The sequence below is a fragment of the Ursus maritimus genome, unplaced genomic scaffold (assembly GCF_017311325.1).
Source record: "Ursus maritimus isolate PB19 unplaced genomic scaffold, ASM1731132v1 scaffold_22, whole genome shotgun sequence".
Taxonomy (NCBI): Eukaryota; Metazoa; Chordata; class Mammalia; order Carnivora; family Ursidae; genus Ursus; species Ursus maritimus.
Window position 1 is genome coordinate 18,475,030 of NW_024424675.1, and position 22,368 is coordinate 18,497,397.

The 22,368-nt window shown below is 56.4% G+C and overlaps 1 protein-coding gene across 1 annotated transcript; it reads left to right on the forward strand.

Annotated features, from left to right (window-relative positions):
• The first annotated feature begins 95 nt into the window (after positions 1-95).
• On the forward strand, positions 96-17,423 carry ADRA1D (adrenoceptor alpha 1D). The gene is made up of 2 exons (XM_040637825.1): positions 96-1,209; positions 16,822-17,423. Exons 1-2 carry the CDS (start codon positions 96-98, stop codon positions 17,421-17,423), a joined length of 1,716 nt encoding a protein of 571 aa, XP_040493759.1.
• The last annotated feature ends 4,945 nt before the right edge of the window (positions 17,424-22,368 follow it).

A 22,368-nucleotide genomic window follows, 5' to 3' on the forward strand; every position in this document is an offset into this window, starting at 1 on the left:
CTGCAGCCGGAGCCCCGCGGCTATGCCCGGGGCCCCTCTCCTGGCCAGTCGCTCGTCCTGCGCCCGGGCCCGGCCCCCGACGGCCGCGCGTTGAGATGACTTTCCGCGACCTCCTGAGCGTCAGTTTCGAGGGACCGCGCCCTGACAGCAGCGCGGGGGGCTCTAGCGCGGGCGGCGGCGGGGGCGGCGCGGGCGGCGCGGCCGCCTCGGAGGGCCCGGCAGTGGGCGGCGTGCCGGGAGCCGCGGGCGGCGGCGGCGGCGTGGTGGGCGCGGGCAGCGGCGAGGACAACCGGAGCTCCGCCGGGGAGCCGGGGGGCGCGGGCACCGGCGGCGAGGTGAACGGCACGGCGGCCGTCGGGGGGCTGGTGGTGAGCGCGCAGGGCGTGGGCGTGGGCGTCTTCCTGGCCGCCTTCATTCTCACCGCTGTGGCGGGCAACCTGCTGGTCATCCTCTCGGTGGCCTGCAACCGCCACTTGCAGACGGTCACCAACTATTTTATCGTCAACCTGGCCGTGGCCGACCTGCTGCTGAGCGCCACAGTGCTGCCCTTTTCGGCCACCATGGAGGTTCTGGGTTTCTGGGCCTTCGGCCGGGCCTTCTGCGACGTGTGGGCCGCTGTGGACGTGCTGTGCTGCACGGCCTCCATCCTCAGCCTCTGCACGATCTCCGTAGACCGGTACGTGGGCGTGCGCCACTCGCTCAAATACCCCGCGATCATGACCGAGCGCAAGGCGGCCGCCATCCTGGCCCTGCTCTGGGCCGTAGCGCTGGTGGTGTCCGTGGGGCCGCTGCTGGGCTGGAAGGAGCCCGTGCCCCCTGACGAGCGCTTCTGCGGCATCACGGAGGAGGCAGGCTACGCCGTCTTCTCCTCGGTGTGCTCCTTCTACCTGCCCATGGCCGTCATCGTGGTCATGTACTGTCGCGTGTACGTGGTAGCGCGGAGCACCACGCGCAGCCTCGAGGCGGGCGTCAAGCGAGAGCGCGGCAAGGCCTCCGAGGTGGTGCTGCGCATCCACTGCCGCGGAGCCAGCGCTGGCGCCGCCGACGGGGCGCACGGGCTGCGCAGCGCCAAGGGCCACACCTTCCGCAGCTCGCTGTCCGTGCGCCTGCTCAAGTTCTCCCGCGAGAAGAAGGCGGCCAAGACGCTGGCCATCGTCGTGGGCGTCTTCGTGCTCTGCTGGTTCCCCTTCTTCTTCGTGCTGCCGCTTGGTGAGTGACCCGTCTCCCACCAGCCCCTTCCTTGCCCCCTGGAGCCCGTGGCTGTGCCTTCCCGGCACCCAGACTTGGATGGCCTTCCCAGGCCAGAGGAGGCTCTCCCCCTATGCCGAGAAGGTTCCCTGGTCTCAGGCAGGTGCACTTTGTGGTCGACATGGGAGAGGCTCCTCGTGCTTGCAGGATTCATTTTGCAGGCTTCTGACTTCTGTCCTACCCGCCCCCCCCCATGGCCATGATAAGCCTGGGGCTTGTTTTATCACTCCCGAACCCCCTAAATATAAGAGGTCTGTGGCATCTGTGTGGGCGTCTGCCCCATAGTATGTGGTCAGCACTGTACGTGTTCCTCTAAATACCCCACCCCAACACACACACACACACAGATACAAATGCCAGTTCCCAGACGTGGGTGCACAATGGGTGAGCCTTCAGTCACGCAGGTGCAGCAAGCACGTACATCAGCAGGGTCGAGAAGCCACCTGCTTTCACGAGGAACTCACTCAGTTTCAGACGACTAGGAGACCCTCCCCACCTGGTATCTTCTGAAATCTCCTCTTGGAGGTGAGGGGAGGAGGGCTGTGTGGGATGAGAAGGAAGGGGATAGGGACAGATGATCAAAGGTTCAGTTGATATCGTTCGTCATTGTTTCTGACATTTACGGAGTCCTTTAGCTCTTTTGAGAACTTTCCTGTTTGTTTCAGCAGCCTCCCTGCCGTCCTGGGAGGTGGGCGGCTGTTCTCAGGGGCTTAGTCCCACCCCCCGAAGGCCCCTCCTGGAAGCCTTGGGGCCAGGGCAGCATAGGGAGCAGAAGGGGAGCATCATCTCTGGGGACGCATTTGCCCTGAGTCATTTTGCCCATGGCTGCAACCTCAGCCAGCCCAAGCCGGGCCTCCCCCTGCCTTTCCCAGGCCTCGCTCCTTCCGCACTCTGCGGCGGAGTCAGGAAGGGGACGACTGGCTTCCCTCCTGCTGCCCTGCAGGCCCTCTCCACACAGCGGCCACAGTGAACTTTATATATTATAAATGAGAGTGTCAGTCTCCGTTAAAACCCCTCCGTGCTTTCCAACTGCCCTGGGAACAAGATCCAGACTCTCCACCATGGCCTGTGAGAGGGTGACCTTCAAATTTATTATTGTCCAAACCAAAATGAGACGTCATGAATATTTATGCTGGGATCACAGGCACAACCCGGGACAGTGGGGGGCAGTGAGGGCAAACCCGGACATGTGGTCCCCCTCCTGGAAGGAGGGCCCTGAGTGATGGCCTCATGGCTTTGCTGCCCTGGCCCTTGCTCACTGCAAGCTTTGGCTCCTCTGACCCTCTTCCAGGTCCTTGCCCACGCAGAGCTCCTGCCCTTGCACTCGCTCTTCCTGCAGTCTTGCCCTCCCCACCCCCTCCTGGTTAACTTTAGGTCTCCCTGTAAATGTCCCCTCTTCAGAGAGGTCTTCTCAGATGCCTCAACCTCGGTGTGTCCTTCTCTGTACTCCCTCCCTTGGGGCACAAGTTTCTCCTCCTTTACTGGCCCCTTTACTGACATCTGCGTGCCGCTTGGTTGGTGTCTGACTTCCCCGCACCAGCCCCGAACCTCTTCAAGGGCAGGGCCAGGTCCTTACCAAATCCACAGCGCCCAGCACAGTGCCCGGCGTGAAAGGAACAAGAGAGCACAGCAACAAGGACCACAGGCTCTGCCACCAGACGCCCTGGGTTCAAATCCCAGCTACGCCCCCGACTGGCTCCGTAACCTCGGGCAAGTCCCTGAGCGTCTCTCTGCCTCTGTGTCCTCATCCAGAAAACCGGGCTGGTGGTGATGGTAACGGTGCCCACCTGCGGGGCCGTCTCGAGAGTTCAGTGAGCTGTTACGTGTAAATCTAATCATTGCTTGTCGTGAGCGCCCCGTGAGCTCTTGCTTTTGTAGTAGCTTCTGAGTAAATCACTGACTTGAAAGTCAGCCAGGCAGAGGCTGCTCTGGGGGTACAGAGGCACGAACACCAGGCAACATACTTGGGGGGGCGACTAGGCAGGCAGGAGAAGGTCAGCGTGCGCCCCCTTTAGAAGCCTGCCCCAGATTTAGTACCCTCCCCACCAAGCTCCCCACCCAGCCTCCTTCTCCCACCGACCAACCCCTGCCCTGTCCCTGCCCAGCCGTACCCCACCCCAGGGGCCCTCATTCCCCCCCTCGCTTCACCCTGCCCCCCCCACCGTAGGGAATGAGCAAGCTGTGTACAGAGCGCCACGTCCCATTATGCTCTTTTAACTTTTTTAAAAATTCCAAGTTACAGAATGATGCACAGATAAGGAGAAAATGACATAGCGAGTGTCCCTGTACCCATCATCACCCGTACTGAACAGATGTCAACATTTTGCCGTATTCGCCTCAAATCCCTCTCTCTGTTTCTCTTGTCAAAGAAATAGAACACAGCCCAAAGTCAGTTCCCTCCTGCTGTCCCTTCCTCCTTTTCTCCCTGCCCCCCTCCAGAGGTAAATCTGTCTGTCACCCCATTCTTCTGTTTGTACTCTTACTGCAGACACCTGTATCCATAGTAATACATAGTATTGTCTCGTGCGCCTTCAGCATTTATGTAAATGGCATTATGCCATGCACGTCATTCTTCAGTTTGCCTTTTTCCTGCAACGTTACGTCGCTGAGTTTTACCCGTGCTGGTTCATTGTAGTAGCAGTGTGGTATTTCGTTCGAGATTATTCCATGGTGTGCCGATGCAGTCTCGTGCTGAGCATTTGATTTCTCGTATTTTTCACTGTCACGGTCAACACTGCAAAGGGCTACTGTTTTGTGTTTTGTTTTGATTTGTTTGGTTTTGTTTTTTTGAGGTTTAGAGCATGTGCTCCTCTTCCAGGAAGTCATCTCTAAATTTCCATGGCCTTTGGCCCTTTTTCAATCCCTCCATCTCTGCCGCTCCTCACGCTTGGCGTGGGGCCCCCAGCGTGTCCTTGTCTCCCTCTTCCTACCAGTCTGTGCTGTGCCCAGCCTCCTGAGCCCCAGAGCAGAGCCCAGGGCCGCTGGTGGAGCCGAATTGAGTGGAATCTGGCAATAGTGAGCAAGCAGGACAGAGGCCAAGCAGGGAAACAGAATATTCCGATCTGCCTCTGCCCTGGTGTGGCTTGGAGGGCGGGGCCTTCAGTGGGGGCAGGAGTGGCTTGAGAGCTGTGCAAAAGGGAGAAGGAGCCAGGAGGTCCTGACACCCCCTAGCCCTGGGCCCAGGCCTGGGAGAAGGGAGGTTCCTTTGAAGGAACGGGGACAATTTCTGAGCAGCAACTTTGGGGAGGAATGTGGAATCCAAGGGCCTGGCATATCTTGGTATGGAAATGCCAATATACAGTTGGGATGGAGGATGTTGGGAACTTAGATAAAGGGGACCAAGAAGGGGGTGGTTGCTAAAGCAGGAACATGGGGTACCGTCTCCCAGAAAGAGGATGGAGGGACAAAGAGAAGAGCAGGGCTGGGGATAGAGCTTCAGGGAGCACCCACTCTGAAGGAACCAGAAGGAGGCAGAGAAGTGGGCTACCAGATACCAGTGGCATCTCCCTCCTCCCGGGCCCTCGTCCCCAGGCCAGGTGTGATGAGCACCAGAGGTGGGGGGATTGAGAAAGCACAAGCAGTGTGTGCCAGCCAGGGCTACAGCCCGTGGAAATGAAGGCACCCAGTAGGGCCACAACCCAGGGGTTGTCCAACAGACCCAGGGTGCCCCTCACCCACTCGTACACACTCAAAACTCAGTAGAGGCACGAGCCGAAGCCAGTCAGCAACCTGTCTGACCCCAAGATGCCAGTCAGCAAGGCCAGGAAGGGTGGCATTGGGTCCTTCCAGGGCACCCAGGGAGCTGTGTATGGACACAGGAAGCGTCACTCGCCCTCATGAGAGGGTCCCCACCTGCCTGGGCCTTCCCTGCTGATGCTGCCCCGGGCCGGCCACTCCACCAGAGTGCCCACGCACCCTGGTGTGCCCAGGACAGCCCCAGCGATGCCCGCTGACTGGCGTGATTACTAGTAATGCCCCCCTTTCACTCTCAAAGGTCCTCCAGGCTGAATGACAGAATATCGGGTCACCAATGCTTGGGGCCTTTGGAGGAGGGGCTCTTGGCAGCCCTGCCCACGACAGATAGGCACCCCCTGCTCTCGCCTCAGCAAGCTCACGTGGAACTGGGTGCCTTAGAAAAATCACGGGACATTGTGTAAAGGTCCCTTCTGATGTCTAGAGGAACCCAAACTTACGGAATGCGTGTGGAGAGGGGCAGCAGGTCAGGCTGCCGGCAGACTTCCGTGCGGAAAGGGGGTGTGGTAGGGGCACGGCAGGCAGGAAGAGCCCCTGATGAAAGACCCTGCCCCAGGGAACTGAGTGCAAGAGGCCTCTCACCCCCAGAGGTCTGAGCCAGCCTTTGGGGGTAGAACAGAGGAACTGGGGAAACCTTGCCCCCACAAGCACCCATCTGCACAAGAGCTCCCTTCCTTTCCCAGGCACCTCCAGACGCCACGTCTTCCCTTGCATTGCTCGTGACAGCGGGGCTTCACTGCATCTGGCTTTGACCTGCCTGGCAGGTGCCCCCTTAGCTATCCCAAGAGGTGGACCTATCCCGTGGGACACACACACACACACACACACACACACACACACACACACCAGCCCCACCCCTGTTATTCCTAGCGGCCACAGACAGACCCCTGTGCTGCACTCCCAGCTCCCTTCTGTTGGGCAGGTCACTGAGCCTCACTGGCCTCTGAGTGGGCCTCCGAATGTGCCCGGTCATGCACAGCAGCCTCAGAGGCTCAGAGCCCACGGTGCCCTCCCAAATGCATATCAAGGTGTACAAGCTGTCTGGAGGCTCAGATACAGTCCAGACCCTGTGCCAGAGCCCTCCCCCGCCCCAGCCATCTGGGAGCCATACCTGGGCCTCCTTCCCAGACTGTCAGGCTCGGCCCTGTGATATCGCTGCCCCGCCTGACCACCCCTGGATTTAGTTAGGTACTCCTTCCTGCTCCCCGAACACTCTGCACGTGCTTTGATCACTGTGCACTGTAATCGTTAATATTCTTACACGTATCACAAAGCGTGAGGACGGAGGAAACTACACATATGCAGACACAGAAGGGTGGAGGTATTTGTGGGGAGCCCTGTGGCTTGGGAGATGTGGAATGGGGAGTCCATGAGGCGTCACGAGTTGAGACAGGATGCCATCAACAGGAGAAGGGGTAAATAATTCATTGGCTGAACCTACTGTACGGCTAGGAAAAATAACCACCGTGCTGCCCGCAGCAACGTGCATGAATGTCACAGACACGACGCTGGGCAGAGTAAGCCGGATCTGAAATTAAAAGCACACGTACTACACGCTTCTGTGTGTGCAAAGTTCAAAAACAGGCAAAACTAGTTGATGATCAAAGTCAGGATAGTGGGTATGCGTATTGATTGGAAGAGAGAGCAAAGAAACCTTCTGGAAGGGCTGAGAACATTCTAGATCTTGGTCTAGGCAGTGACTACATTGGCGTGTGCATATGTAAAGTCATCAAGCTATACTCTTAAAATGCATGGGCTTCATAACTTGACTGTCATTATCTGCTGCCTTAATTAGAAAGAGAGAAGGCGGGAGGAGGCAGAAGAGAAGCTTGAGCCCTGCCGAGGAATCGGTGTCCAGCCCGGAAATCACCCGGGGGCAGCCAGCTATAGGGGGTAGATCCCCCACGTGCCTCTGAGAGTGTTGGCCAAAGGCCGAAGGACTCCTCTGCCCAGGTTCCCTGAGGTCACGCAGGGGCCTACGGTCGCAGGGGGAGTGGTAGGGGTGCTTGGTGACAGGTCCCCAGCAGTGGCATCGCTCTCCCCTGGCCCGAAAGCCTGAAGAAAGGGCTGGCATGACATCCCCTAACTGCACCTTTGCGGCACCTGGCACATAGTAGGTTCTCAGTAAATGCGTGCAGAGAGAGAGAGGAAGTGGTGGATCCCATGGCCTCTTCACACCCCCCATGCCCAGGGTCTGAGTGGAAAACACAGCACCCCCTTTTTATTGGTTTTTTTTTATTAGGGGACGGACACTGAACATGTGCTCTACCCTCTTAACAAGTTTTGAAGTGCACAACATGCTGTCGTTAGCTGTAAGTACAGCATTGCACAGATTTCTAGAATTCTTCACCTTGAGTGACACTTTATGCCTATTGATTAGTAGCTCCCTACCCCCCCACCCCCCAGCCCCCACCACGGCACTCTGATTCCCGTGACCCAGCTTCCACAATGTCAACCCAAGGCCAGCCTCGGTGCGTCCCAACCCCCACCCGCTGTCCCAGCACTGAGGATTATTTTGAAGACCATCCAGACGCCATATCAGTTCATCTGTAAATTGTTCGATATACATACATTTCTAGAACACAAGAACTTTTTTTGAAAGATAGCCACAATCCATTATAACCCATAAAAATAACGGTTTCGTGTCGCATACGGTCTACTTAGTGTTCAGATGTTGCCAGTTGCCTCGTAAGTTTGTTCGTATGAATCAGGATCCGAGAAAGGTGCGTATGTTGCGTGGGCTTGATTTTGCCTGCGAGGTCTCTTTAATTGGTAAGATCCCTCCTCCCACCTTTTCCTGCAATTTCTTTGGTGAAGAAACCAGATAATTTGTCCTGAAGCGTTGCCCACAGTCTGGAGTCTGCGTCCCCGCAGGGCCATTCACTGTGTCCTCTGTTCCCTATACTTCCTGTCAACTGGCTTGATGAGACTCCGGTTCGGTGTTTGGGCCAAGAATTCTTCTCCCTTGTGCTGCTACGATTGGTGAGCGGCTCAGGTGCCTCATAAGGTGTCTCAGGCTCGGCTCATACTTTTCTTCTCCCAGAACCTGGAAGCAGCCATTTCTCTAAAGAGCCTTGGTCTCTTTTAGTGGCAGATGATCATTTCAAGCTCACAGTCTGAGCTGTCAGATGTTCAGGGACACCGAGTTGGCCCCTGATTCAGCAGACAGAGCTTTTTTGTAAAAGAAAAACACACCACTGACGGGATGCACCTAGGAGCCGCCCCTCCGCCGACATCCCCACAGCTATAGAATGGCGTCCAGGGCCAGACAGATAGTTCTCTGCCAGCCCCACGGAGTTCGTGGGTCCTGAGGCAAACATGGGGGCACAGGACTTCTGATCTATTCCTGGTCCATCTCGAGCCAAAGGACCCGCCAGTTACCTCTCACCATGGAAAACTGGCAGTGCAAGGAATTCAAGAGAATTGGTTTGGCACAGCTGACCCCACAGTGCCCTCAAATCACCCCTTGGTGTTCTCACAATCCATCTGAGACTGGGCCCCCATCCAGGTCACCTCTTCCTGACAGCCTTCCATGATTGTGCCCACTTCAAAACGGCCTTATCTCCTACCACTCTCCCCTTCCCCTTCTCTGTGCTAGTGATCCCAACTTCTTGATTGTCCTCCAACTTCTCAGGTGCCCTATTGCCTCAGGGCCTTTGCACATGCCCTTTCCACTGTCTGGCATTCTCTTTCCTCAGATAGATGCATGGCTCAGTCCCCCCTCGGGTCTTGAGGTCTCAGCTCAAGTGTGCTTTACTCGAGAGGTTTATTTGACCCTTTACAGTATAGCAAAGAGGTCTACCGGCTGCAGAGGTCCCAGGCTCTGTTGACCGAGGAGCTGTTGGATTCCAGGGTCAGAGCCACTGAGCGAGCAGTTGAGAGAAGGGGGAGAGAGAAAGGGAGCATAGGGTGGGGAGTTCCTTCTCTCCTAGCCCTACTGGCGAAAAGACACCTGACTATCTAGAAGAATGTGGTATTTTTAACCCCACTCTATCTCTCTAACCAGAGAGAATGGCTGCCTGTGGATAGAAAAGTCCCTAGTGATAGAGGGGGTGGGAAAGGGGGCAAGCTGGGGTGCAGCCTGATATTTCATGGTTGGCTGCAAGTTATGAGCAAGCCTGGCTGTGAATTCTGACATTCTGCCAAGAACAAGTTCCCTTCTGGTGATGCCAGAAGAGAGCTGTTAATCACAGTCTGCCCCGTGGCTTCAGAGCTGTCACCCCTCAGCGAGGTTGGCCAGACTGGTCAGCTCCGGCCTAACCAGCATCTCAGTGGAAACTCCTAGCCCTGGACATCTCTGGTTCTTAGGTGTGGGGACTGGCTTGTGATCGTCAAGCCTGCAAACACAAACCTCACAGGCTGCCTCAGTTTCCCCAACAATGTGTGGGCCACGCTGGCCCAGCCAACATGCCATAAGATGAGCCTACCTCCTGACATAGGAGAGGCCCTGCTTTTTATGACTCGTGGATGTCCAGCCCCTCTCGACATTAGTTAGACTCCTGACAGAGGCACCCCAATATAGAGAATGCGGGAAGGCAGGTGGGAGCAAGCCTGATGGGAGACTCACATGAGAGCAAGGCAAAGGAGAAGAGAGAAGCAAGCAGGAGTTGGGTCTGTGCTCATCTCCCACCTGCGTTCTTACGAGCTCTCCTCACAGGTGCACAGACGCGACCCCTCAGCCCCTGCTCTGGACCAGGCACTTGTGTTAGAGGCTGCAGTGAAAACAAGCATTAAACTCATCGTTGCCTTCAAGAAACCTGTAGTCTAGGAGGGTAGATAGAGCAGTGACACATTTTGTTAAAATGCAGGCTTGCATAAAAGGGCCCATAGCCCAGGCTTGGTGGGGAGGATGCCTGCCCCAAGGCTCGAGGGCGGGGAGGGAAGAAACAGTTGGGGCCAGGCAGAAAGGCAGAAGGAGCCCAGCCCCCACGAGAAGACCTCCTCGCAGCTTCATCCTTTGGCTTGTGGCCAAATTTGGAGGAAAGCAAGCTGCAGGCAGCACTGGGTCCTAAGAAGCCTTGAATGCAACACAAGAAAGCTTGGGCTTAGTCCTCAGAGCTGCTGGAAGCCACTTGCGGTTTTCAGAGGTTTAAGGAGAGAAACCAATTTTAGAAAAGCCTCCAGCAGCTGTGTGCAGAGTGAGGAGGCCAGAGGACCCTTGGGGGCTGTCACAGCCATGCAAACAAAATGAGATGCCAGACCAAGCAAAGGCTTCAGGAACGAGGTGAAGGGAGGGACCCCGCTAGAGAGAAAATCGAAGGCACTGGGCATGATGCCCAGGTGGACACAGAGGGTAGAGAAGAGGGGCTCGCTGAGCAAACTCGGCAAGTGTTCTGCACCTACTGTGTGTTCAGTGTGCTCGGGAGGGCTTCAGGGCCACGGGAGTGGAGTGCCAAGCAAAACAGGCACGAGTCCTGCCCTGGGGACTTGGCTGCAGACAGCGATGCTGGACAAAATGAAAACTAACTCAAATAGTACGGGAGGAGGCGGTAAGTGCCACGGAGAGCAATAGCCCCAGTTGAGGGGGATGGGGAGCGCGGGGAGGGGGGAGGGCAATGCGATTTTAGGTGGGAAATCAGGGAGACCTCACTGCAAAGGTCAGGGCACGAGCCATGTGGATATTTGGGGAGAAGGTGATGAGGAAAAGCAAGTGCAAAGGCCCTGCGGTGGGAGTGTGTCTGCCATATCCAAGAAGCAACATGGAGGGCAGTGTGGCTGAATGGAGTAGAGGGGGTAGGAAGAGGGGATGATAGAGGAGTGGGGGAGGCACATATCAAGCTGTGTGGGTCATAGGCTCTTACTGTGAGGGGGAAGAGGAGCTGTTAGAGGGTTTGGAACCTAAGGAGTGACTTGATACATTTATATTTTTAAAGAATCACTTTAGCTGCTGGGTTGAGGATAGAAAGCAGGGTATAAGCACAGGGAGGAGGATAGTTGTTGAGTTCTGACCTCGTGTCCTTTGTGCCCCCAGTCACTCCATTATGTAACCACTAGCCTCATCGTTCTGCAAACATACCAGGGGCACCTCAGGTCCTTTGCACCTGCTGTTCCCTCTACCTGAAATGCTTTCCCCCCAGATGTCCACATGCCTCTATTCAGCCCTTTACTCAAATGTCACATTCTCAGCAGGCCTCTCCTGGCCACCTTGTCCAAAATCTATACCACCACTCCCAGCCGCACAGATACGCGAACACACACCTCCTATCTTCCTTCTCTGCTTTACTTCTTCTTAGCGTATTATCTGATACATTCGCATTTTCCTTGTTTATCTTATGTCTTGCCAGCCTTGCCCAATGAAAGGTAAGCTTCATGAGGTCGGGATAAGTGTGAAATGCCAGTAGACACCCAAGTGGAGAGGTCTGGGAGGCCGCTGGATCTGAGTCTGGAATTTGGGAGAACTGTCTGAGCTGGAGATAGAACTTATGGGCACTGTCAGTCTGAAGTCAGTATTTAAACCCATGAGCTGGGATGAAATTGCCAGGAGAATACAAAGGGAAGAGATTCCAGACTCTTCTGAGAAGGGCACTCCTACATTTAGCAGTGAGGACGTGCTGAAGAAGTAGCAGAGGGAATTGATACAGAGTAGAAAATCCAAGAGTGAGGTGCCCTGGGAGCCACGGGTGAGATGAGAGGAGTCCGGGGTGGATGAGAGCCGTGTCCACGGGTCGGGGGCCCGGGAGGAGCGGGGCTGTAGGGCAAAGCAGCGAAAAGCAGGTGCGGAAGGGAAGTAGGCAGGCGTGGACAGAAAGGCTCGAGAGAACGAGGTTGTAGCCCGACAACCAGCCGAGGTTGCAGCTGGGACGGGCACGCTGGAAGGGGACGGACGGATGGAGCGCACGACCACATAAGTAGGCATGTGACTTTGGGCAGGAGGAGAGACCTCCCTCTTAGCAAGGAGGAGAGGAAGGCTTGAGCCAGTGCGCAACTTTCTTGGCTTCTGTTTTCTCTGTGAAACAGGAAGTGAGATCAGCTGCTCCGGAGGAGGCAAGGGGCGGAGTAAAGGCTCAAGGAGCTGGTGCGGGACTTGGGGGAACAGGCTGGGGGAGAACAGGCTGAGGGTGAACAGCAAGGGCCCTGGAAGCCCCAGACGGAGCTGAGGTCGGGGACCCTAACGTATTCAGGGAGTGGGGGAATCACGCCCGAGCTCGAGTCCAAATCCAGAAGTATGTGGACATGGGAGGGTTGAGAGACTAGGAGTCACGGCTAAGCAGGGGTGATGGGGGACATCCAGGGGCTGGCAGAGGGTCCAAGAACAGATAAGAGAGGACAGCAAGTGGTAGTCAGCAGTGGCAAACGGGTTTTAAGTGAAGAAATGAAATGCTCAGGTTTATTTTTTAAAAGGATCCTCCCAGGGGCTCCTCGGTGGCTCAGTCGGTTGGGCTCTGACTCTTGGTTTCGGCTTGGTGGCCTCCTGGGAGGTGCGATCACCCCACGTTGGCTCCAAGGTCAGCAGGAAGTCGGCTTGGAAAGTCTCTCCCTCTGCCCCTCCCTCCACTTGCTCATGCTCTCTCTTTCTATCTCTGAGATAAATGAGTAAATCTTTAAAACAAATAAATAAATAGAAGGACCTCCCCAGCTGCCGTGTGGAGAACAAGATCCAGGGACACAGAGACAGGCACAAGGGGCCCACTTAGAAGGGCACTCTGGGTAGGTGGTGATAGTGGCTGGGACCAGAGGATGGCACAAAGCTGGGGGGGGGTGGGATTCCAGGACCAGTAGGAGCTGGTGATGGATGGGATGCAGGGTGTGACAGAGAGGGGTTGGGATGTACGGAGCACCTATGATGCACCGAGTACGTGTGGAGAGCTTACCATTTAAAGATAAGATAGACATGGGGTGCCTGGCTGGCTCAGCTGGGAGGAGCCTTCGACTCTTGATCTCAGGGTCATGAGTTCAAGCCCCACGTTGGGTATACAGATTACTTAAATAAATAGATATTAAAAAAAAAAGATAAGATAGGCAACTGATAGTCGCCCGTCCTGAAAATGTACTATAGGGAAAGTACCCTTAACTGCTGGGTTGGGAGGGGTGGTATGAGGAGGGCTTCCAGGTGGAGGTGTCGCTAGAGCTGGCACTAACAAGTGGAAGAAAGAGGAAGGGCAATCGAGGATGAGCAGGAGCAAAAGCCCCCAGGCACGCCCGGGGAGCCCGCTGTGGCCAGAGGGCAAGACTGAGGAGCCCGCTGTGGCCAGAGGGCAGCAAGAAGTCAGCGTGGCCATTTAGCTGATGCACAGGAAGACAGAAGTAAGACTGCTGAGGGAAGTGGGAGCCATAAGAGAAAGGAGAGCGAGGGTGTGATGCGGGGCGCCAGTACAGAGCGGTGGGAGGCTGAAGAAGGGTGTCCCACACAGGCCTCTGTTTCCAGTGGCACTTGCCAAGTTGAGTTAGCCCAGGTGGGCTTTCCGCCTACAAGGAAGGCTGCAGGAGAGGGAGCCAGGTCGGCAGGAAAGGGGGCTGCCAGGCACTGAGAGACCGTGGTCTTGTCTCAGAGCCCTGCCCCCCCACCCCCGCTCTTTGAGGCTTTCCTGTAGCCAGGCTCAGGGGCTGGCACAGGTGTGTGCTGGGCCGCTGGAGAGGGATGAGAAGGCATACAGGCGAGGTTGGCCTGAGTAGCCCCAAGTCAGAGTGGCTGGGGGAGCAGAAAGCTGGGGGTGGCTGAAAAGAGGCTTGTCCACTGATGCCCCCCCAGCCGGGCGGCATTGCAGGGACAATGCCCATGAGCCAAGTGCCCATCCTCAGGGGTCTCGGGGCAGCTCCCCATTTCATCGATGCATGCAAAGGGCAGGCACGTGCTCGCAGGCCCCTTGGACCCCAGAGATCTTGGCCAGAGGTTCGAGCTGATGAGAGAGTGTTGGGGGTGGGGCAGGACAGCAGGGAGAGTGAGACTGGGTGCGGGGACGCATGGGGGGCAGACTGCAGCCCACTGGGCGGAGGGGACTGTGAGGCTCTGAACTGCCACTTGTGAGGGGGACACAGGTGCTGTTGCTGTGGAAGCTGGAGCCCATGCACAGGCGTCTGTATTTTCTGAGCAAGATGTCCGCACAGTGGGCAGAGAGCACATGAAACAGTTGAACCAGATGCTGTCAGTGTCCCCCCCAGGCCACCCCCTGGACCTTCGGGGCCCATCAGCCAACTTCCGTCCCAACACCTGCCCGCATCTTTGCCCAGGGACCTCTCTCCACCCAAATCCTCCTCATCCACCCCCCACAGCAGGCAGGAAGCGAGGGAAATTCACGCCCCTGGGCGTAGCCCATCCCGTGACTGATGGGAATGGGGGTAGAGATACCGCACCTCCCTCCCCCAGCTGGTGGGACAGCTCTGAGGTTCTGAACTGCAGGCCTCCCAGCGGGATTGTGCCCCAGGTGCCCCCAGTGAGGAACTTGCACTTGAATCCTTGTCTCGGGGTCTGCTTCTGGGAGAGCCCGAAGGAAGACAAGAACCTCAGCAGGGCGCGGTAGGAAAATCTCAGGGCGGAAAGGCTGGGTATGGATCCCAGCTCTGTGTGTAAGGAATGAGCAGCCTGGGGCGGGCGTCCGCGCTGGCTGCTTGACCGTGAACTACCACGGCCCAGGGCATGCTAATGATATACCGTGTCGCCCCCGAATCTGAGTAAAAACCACACTGATAACGATGCTGTTTGGCCAGCTTCAGGCGTGCGGCTGAAAGCATAGTCCACTGATTTGTCATCCTGGGCTAAATATAAAAGAACTGTGCCCTGAGTCAGAGTTATTTTCAGCACGGGGTCTTACTTTGCAGCCGTGGAGGGATGCTATTCAGAGGGCCACCTTCCTGGAGGCTGAAGTCAACCCTGGTGGTCCCCACATTCCAAGGACAACTGTCTAACTCCTCTCCCAGGGGAAGCTGCCTCCTTAGCACACGCTGACTGATGCCCCAGCCTCCCCCAAACCCACCAGGTCTGGGCTTCTGTTCCTGATGACTCCCCAGAGCTGGGAACTGGGTCTCTTCCCAGGGTGGAGTTGTCCTCTCTCAAAAGCCACCAAAGAGGGAGAGAGACACCAGTAGAGACACCAGTGTTTCTTAAGAGCCTGCGAAGTCCTGCACTCTGAAACGTATGAATCTGCACATCCCTTCCAGAGAACTTTTATTGGATTTCACAGAAAGTGTGAGACTTGAATGGCTCCACAACTTGCTCAGGGCTACGTGACCACAGTTTCAAAGTCCTGTGCCTCATCACACTGGGCGACTTTCCTCTTCTGCCACTGCCACTGTGTGTCTTGGCACCGAGAATTCTCTGTATGGTGGGAGGTGGGTGATGGGAAAGTGCCCCCAGGTCAGAGAGGGGGCGTAGTGCCTCTGTCCCCTCAGTAGGGGACCCTGCTCTTTCTTTTGGGGCAAGGGGAGGAGAGAGCAGGTCCCATGATTTGGCAAGGACCCCTGCCCCTGGCCTGCTCAGTCTCACAGGCACCTGCAACTTTGGCCTGGGGTGGGATGCTCCTGCCACCTCCCCCCCCTCCCCCCCGCTGCCGCTGAGGATGTGAGAACAAGAGTGGCTTTTGCTTTCTGGGTCATGCCCTTGCATTGTGTCAGGTGCCTTTTGAAGACATGACCCCTCAGGTCGGTGGTGGGGATGCCAGGGGAGAAGTGTGAGAAGCAGGGTCTTTCTGACACAGCTCAGGTCCCGGTGCACGCACCCCCTCCTGCCTGGCACTCTGCTCCCTCAAAGCCACCCCAGAAAGCTTCGCTGACCACTTCCACTGGCACAGCCCCACTGAGCTTGATTCCAACAGCCATGGGCATTGTGTTTTCTGAGGCTTAATTCGAGGCTCCGTCTCTCGCCTGCTTGAAAATATCCGTGGCTCCCAAATACCCACAAATAAATGTGGAAATTCCCAGCATTTCGGGCCCTTCACCATCTGTCCCAAATGATGTTTTCTCGGCATATCCCACAGGACATTTCCAGGTCCCCAACTTGTACTTCTCTTGCCCACCTGTCCCCTCCATTCCTAACACTCTCTGTCCTCCTCATCCTGCCAGGCTCCTGTTTATCCTCTGAGAACCCTGGAAGCCCCCCACCCCACATGCTGAGCACTGCCATCACCCTGTCTTCACTCCCGTGATAGTTTATGCACATAGCTACTCAGGGAATGGGGCCATGTGTGATGTGAGCCCGGCACAGTGCCTGACATGGGGCCAGCCTTGGTCAACACTGAATTCGAAGATGCTTACCTTTTGTATGCTACAGACTTCCCTGGGCATCTGGCAAAGCTCGCGGAGCCCTTCTCGGAGTTACACTTTCAAATGCATAAACTAAAATACACGGATTGCAAATAAAACCGATTGCATTGAAAACACCCAACTATTTGTGAATGGAATCTGTGACTAGGTTAAGGCATTAAATAAGGATCTAGTGGTATGTTCTGATGCCTGTCACTTCCAAATACTGAGCGGCACAGACAGTATTCAAAGCATCTGCACCAACTGAACGTGACAGGAAAATATCTGGCAGGAACCGCTCCCATCAGGGCGGATCCTGGGGAACTGCCGGTCTTGCACCGGTTTTGAGCTACAAGAGCCGTGACTTCCTATGGCTTCCTCTCCTTATATTCGGGTTTGTTGCCTTCACTCGACTTGGGGGAAATGCACAAGATCAGGGAGATGTGAGTAAAATGGAAGATGATTTTTCCTCATCCAAGTTCATGGACCCCTCGGATTAGATCAGGGACCCCCTGGGGAGAGATCCCTTGAGAGCCCCAGTCCAGGACTCAGCTCCCCGTTGAGGTCTTTGCGCGCAGGGGCTGCCCGGGGCCTCCCTCGCCCCGAGCGTCCGTCTAACGGGCCTGGGTCTCTGCCTCCCCGCAGGCTCCCTGTTCCCGCAGCTGAAGCCCTCGGAGGGCGTCTTCAAGGTCATCTTCTGGCTCGGCTACTTCAACAGCTGCGTGAACCCGCTCATCTACCCTTGCTCCAGCCGCGAGTTCAAGCGCGCCTTCCTCCGCCTGCTGCGCTGCCAGTGCCGGCGTCGCCGGCGCCGCCGTCCCCTCTGGCGCGTCTACGGCCACCACTGGCGGGGCTCGACCGGCAGCCCGCGCCCCGACTTTGCTCCCGGCCGCGACGCCGCGCCTCCTGGGGCCCCGCTGGCCCTCACCGCGCCCTCGGCCCCCGGCTCCCCCGGCGCGCCCGAGGCGCAGGCGCCTGTCGCCGGTCGTCGGAAGCCGCCCTGCAACTTCCGCGAGTGGAGGCTGCTCGGGCCGTTGCGGAGACCCACCACCCAGCTGCGTGCCAAGGTCTCCAGCCTGTCGCACAAGATCCGCGCCGGGAGCGCGCAGCGCGCGGAGGCCGCCAGCACCCTGCGGGCAGAGGTGGAGGCGGTGTCCCTGGGAGTCCCCCAGGACGTGGCCGAGGGCGCCACCTGCCAGGCCTACGAATTGGCCGACTATGGCAACCTCCGGGAGACTGATATTTAAGGACCCGGAGCTAGGCCGGGGAGTGTGCTGGGGGGAGGAGGAAAGGGGCTGCGGGTGGGGGAAGGGGGGAGGAGGGCGGTGAGGGAGGCTGGCTTTGTTCAAGAGGCCGAGGCCGGTTCAGGGACCCAGACATTGATCAGGGTGGCTGCTCTGGGGCCTCCCTGAGGAACTGGGGCGGGGGTAGGGCCGCCTCCTGGACGCAGGTGCCTGGAGCTCTTCTTTTTGGAGGAAGGAGCTGCGGGTTCCAGGGGGTCTCTGTTTGAGAAACACTGCCCCATCCATGCCCTGAACCCTGGACAGACAGCCTCAAGTGTGGCGAGGCAGGCCCGCCCCTCCTCTTGGGGAGGAAAGGGCACAGAGGCCCTGCCTGGCTGTCCCCAATGCCCCCCCCCCCCCCGAGGGAAAAAGTCAGTGGGACCAGGGCTTCTCCATGGACAAAATTTCTCCTTACTGCCGACTGTAGGAACCCCGTGGACCTGCCGCCACGACCACCAAGTTTTGGTGGCAGATTGGATGACCATCCTACAAGCCTGTCATATTTACCCATGGACCCACTCTCCCCTACAGTGGCTCCTCCATGCATACCCCATCACCTGGCCCTGCCCCTCATTACGTCCCAAGGGCCTTACTGTTTACACTCTGTACATAGTGCCTGTGCCCATCACTTCCTGCCGGGATCTGGAGCCATCAAAGGGGGAGAGCTTTATTTGTCATTTTGAGACATATTTATTGGTAAGAGTACTTCTATTTTGTCCAAACTGTGCAAACGGTCCCTCTTTAGCTTGTGACCCATAAAGAACTACTTTTTTTTTTCTAAACTCCTTCAAGTTCTAAAGCCCCACTAGAGGATAGACTGGGTCTGCATTCACTTTTCTAATTTCAACTTAACTATATCTTTAACTGATGGCTGCTATCCTCTAGGACTTTTCACATGACCAAAGGACTCAGGGGTTTTGTTGGCTTTTAAAATTCACATGATTAGTCTTGGGAACCAAACAGTAATTATAAGTAATTATAATTTCGCTTTGTCAGTCTCCCAGATGAAGCTGTGAGGCCCTGAGGGCCTCAGTGAGGAAGGTGGCCATCAGTTAAATGGGTGAAACATTACATGAAAAAAATATACAAGCCCAAGTAGACAAGTGTACATGGTGAGCGAAAGAAAACCTAACTAGGAACCATGCTTGTTAGCTTTGAGTGAAATGTCCAACACTTGTCCTATTCTCAAGAGATTGCAGGTAATTCAGGCTTCAGCTGGATAATATCAACCACATACATACAACCAGATTTGGGTGGTGACTGTGGTCCAGTGGAAAGCTGGCTGGGTGATACCCCAGGGTGTCTGGAGTGGGAATGTTCCAAAACTGGAAGAGCCAGTTGCTGGGACCAACACGGACCAGTAGTTTGAACCAGAGGTTTCCATCCTGTACTGAGGAAGTCATCCGTTTGAAAGGTCACCGCAATTTTAGACCTCTCACCCCAATTTTATAAGGTAAAAAGATAGCCAAGAGCAGACATTTCATACTGTGGGTCTATAGCACATTCTAGACTTTCAGGCCTGGCATCCCCCCATGGCACAGGAAGCTCGTTTAAGGTGGGTGCTGAGAACATGCTGCAGGCCCCAAAGAGGGCCCACGCTACAGCACATTGGCCACCCTAAAGCTGGGGACACTGGGGACAGTCCTTGCTGTCTTCTCACAGAGGCGGGGCCATCCCTCAAATCTGGAGTCAGCGAAGGGCCTGACCCCCTCATCCGGGAATTGAACATCGGGCTCCTGGGCAGGGGTTCCAACAGCAGGGGAGGGTCTCTGAGCAGGCGAATGTGAGCTCCCACATGCCAGGGCAGTTGAGCCCGCAAGAGGTCAACAGTGGAGACAAGGAAGCAGGTTGGGGAGGGAACCTTCATAAGGGGGGTTTTAGGGGGTCCTCCCTGCCCCGGATAACCCACAAGGTGTGCAGGCAGGTGGGGCTGGCCCCTTGCCCAGTGCGTTCTCCAGGCACAATGATTAATCTGCAGAATGTATGTGATCAAGCCTCAGCCCCTGTCTCCTGGGCACAGGGGCCCTCTGCACACAGCTGTCTCCTCCTGTACCGCATACCAAGCCTCCAGGAGATCAGGGAGAATTACAGAGCCCCCAGAGAGGCTGTGCCACAGGGACCCTCCAGGGACCCAGTTCGAATCATCAATAAAGCACTGAGTTGCTGACCTTGGTGTCGGGGCATGCCAAAGTGTCGCAGGCTGGCCCAGAGCAATGGAGGGATTAGCAAAAGCCCTTCTGGAGGAGGGAGCCTCTTGCAAGTGATTTTGGGACATCTGGACGAAGTGCATTCACCACTTCCTGAGTCGTCAGGCGCCCCAGTCCACACATCTGATTAGAGACGCCGTCTCTGAGGTACACACAGAAAATGAGGCCGTTGCCTCCAGGAAGTCCTATGAAATATCAGGGTGACCGGGAGAGTGGGAAGACTCAGTACTCATCAAAATGGGACTAAGTGTTCCTTTACACGATCTTCAAGGGATGGGGAGAGGCCTTGAGGGAGTTTGTGAGTGGAAAGGGGCTGGCCCTGTGAGATGGGACAGGGACAGAACAAGCCTCCAAGAACACTGGCATTTGCCTAAGCCCTTTGCCCCTCACCATCCTTAGAAAGCCTCCTTCCTGCTTCCCACTCCAGGCCCCAATCTAGCCTGCCTGCCCTCCCCCTTGAGCTGGGCTCTTGCCACCCATCTTCCCTTGCTTCCCACACTCTTCCAGGGACCTCTGTCCCCAGCAGCCCCCAGAGCTGCTTTTGCAAGTCACCTGGGACGTCTCATTTCCTCGATCTCCTCCCCTCTGTCTCTGCCACAGTCCACGTTGGTGGCTGCAATGTTCTTCTCCGGCCCAAGCCACGCCCCTGGGATCTCTTCTGGTCCCCTGACCACTCTCTCTCTCTGCCTCGTGCGCAGGCGCCTCTCTCTGCCCTTATATGTCCCCCCAAGGTTTTCCTCCCCCTTTTCTCAACTCTCCACATGATCTCATCCACTCCAAATCATCTCAATGACCACTTGTACGTAAACGGCTCCCAAGGGTTTGTCCGTACCTCCAGATGTGTGTTCACCCCCCCTTGGGTGGTTCCCAAACACCCCAAAGACAAGCCCACTCACTTCCTGCAAGACCACCTTCTTGACTCCATGTGGGCACGACAAGGCCACTGGTGCTGAGGCTGTAAGTTCCTGGAAGCCCTGAGCCTGCCCACTTTCTCCCCTCCCTCATCTTCCCAAGATCTTCCCAGATCCCCTGCTCAAAACTAAGCCCCGAGTGTCCCTTAGCCTCACTGGTAGTTCACAGCAAGATCAACCTGGCCCACAGCCCACTGACAGAGTCCATACCTGTGTATGGGGAGAGGGCTCCCTGTCCCCGGAGCTGCGCAGGGCTGGGTGTGAGTGTTCACGAAATCCTGGGTTGATGGAATGGGCCCACTGGTTCCACCAGTCCTCACAAGGCTGGAGCCTGTGTCCTGTCCCAGCCAGAGAGCCGGCTGTGCCCGGGACTCCTACAGACACCTGCTCTGTGTGCCTTCCAGTCCACCCAAGCCTCCCCCTGGAGCCCCACACCAAGCCCTTAGTCCCTCCTGCTCCAGGCGCTGACAGGTCCTGGCGAAAGGTTTGGGACCTCAGTCGCCCTCCCTTCAGTGACCTGTCAGAGCCCCGACTCCTCAGTGCCCTCCTGACCCTGTTTCTATTTCCATCCTGTTACACCCCAGGGAGTTACATGTTCACCGTCCACTTGGAAAGAATTTCCTTTTTTTTTTTTTTTTTCTACTTCTCGTGGCTCCAGCAAAGCACAAAACCAGATGCTTGTAAAGGCTAAACTGGTCCCGCAGCGTCTGCTCAGAACAGCACTCTGGGGAGCCCTGTGGACCCAGGTGGTGCTGGAGGTGGGGCCTTTGGGCAGGGGCTGCCCTGGCCTCTCCCGCTATTTGGAGCTGGCTTTCTTCCCTGCCCCCGCACACCCCTTGGCAGGAGCAGGGAAGCAAAACACGCTGAACAGGACCGCAGCCTACACTCTCAAATCGCTCTGGTCCAGGGAAGAAATCAGCAGGAATTGCTGGATGCATTTCGACTCAAGAAGAAATCCAGGAACTGGGGCCACAACAGCCTGAGCTCTCAGAGCTGGGAGCCAGAGGGAGGGATGGCTTGGAGGCGGTGGCAGGGATCTCCCCTGTGACTTTTGTGGACGTTCCCTCCAGGGCCTCACCATTCACTCCACTCCACCATACCGTGGGTGTCTACCTCTTTCTGTCCTGCCAAAAACCAAAGAAGGGGTCCCCATTCCCACACCTGGGAGTGACCCAGATGGGTCCCACTCCTCTCTTGAGCCAAGCCACATAGGTCACTAGTCAGCCTATGGACTGGCTAATTTGGCGGCCAACGCTGATCGGCTGGGCAGGCAGATGGAACTGGGTCAGATCACGTGGTACAAAACACAGCTGTCCGGGTACCAGTGTCCATGGCTGGAGTGATGCTCCCAGATCAGGCAGGGGCAGACAGCCATGGACATCTCCAGCACGGTGGAAAAGTGAAGAACGCAACCGCAAGTAGTAAGGACGCTGATGGACAGCTGCTTAAACACGGGGAATTATTTTTGTCACTTGACAAGTCACAAGGTGGGCGGTGGCTAGAACTGTCAGTTGCAGGTCTTTGCATTCTAATCTCTGGTGTGTTGACTTGTATCCTCTTTGTTGTTTAATCACGATCAATGTTTCCATAATCCACATTCTTATTCAAAACAGAGGGGGGAAAGGAGAAAGGTCTGCTTTTATCAAGATAATAAAAGCTTTCCCAGAACCCCTCCCTCAGCACACCTCCACTCAGGGTCTTGCGGGCCAGACCTGGGTCCTATGACCTGCCAGGGAGACTGCTAACCTCAAAGGTTGGGTGCTTGGGGGCAGAGGTCTGCGTTCAGCCCAC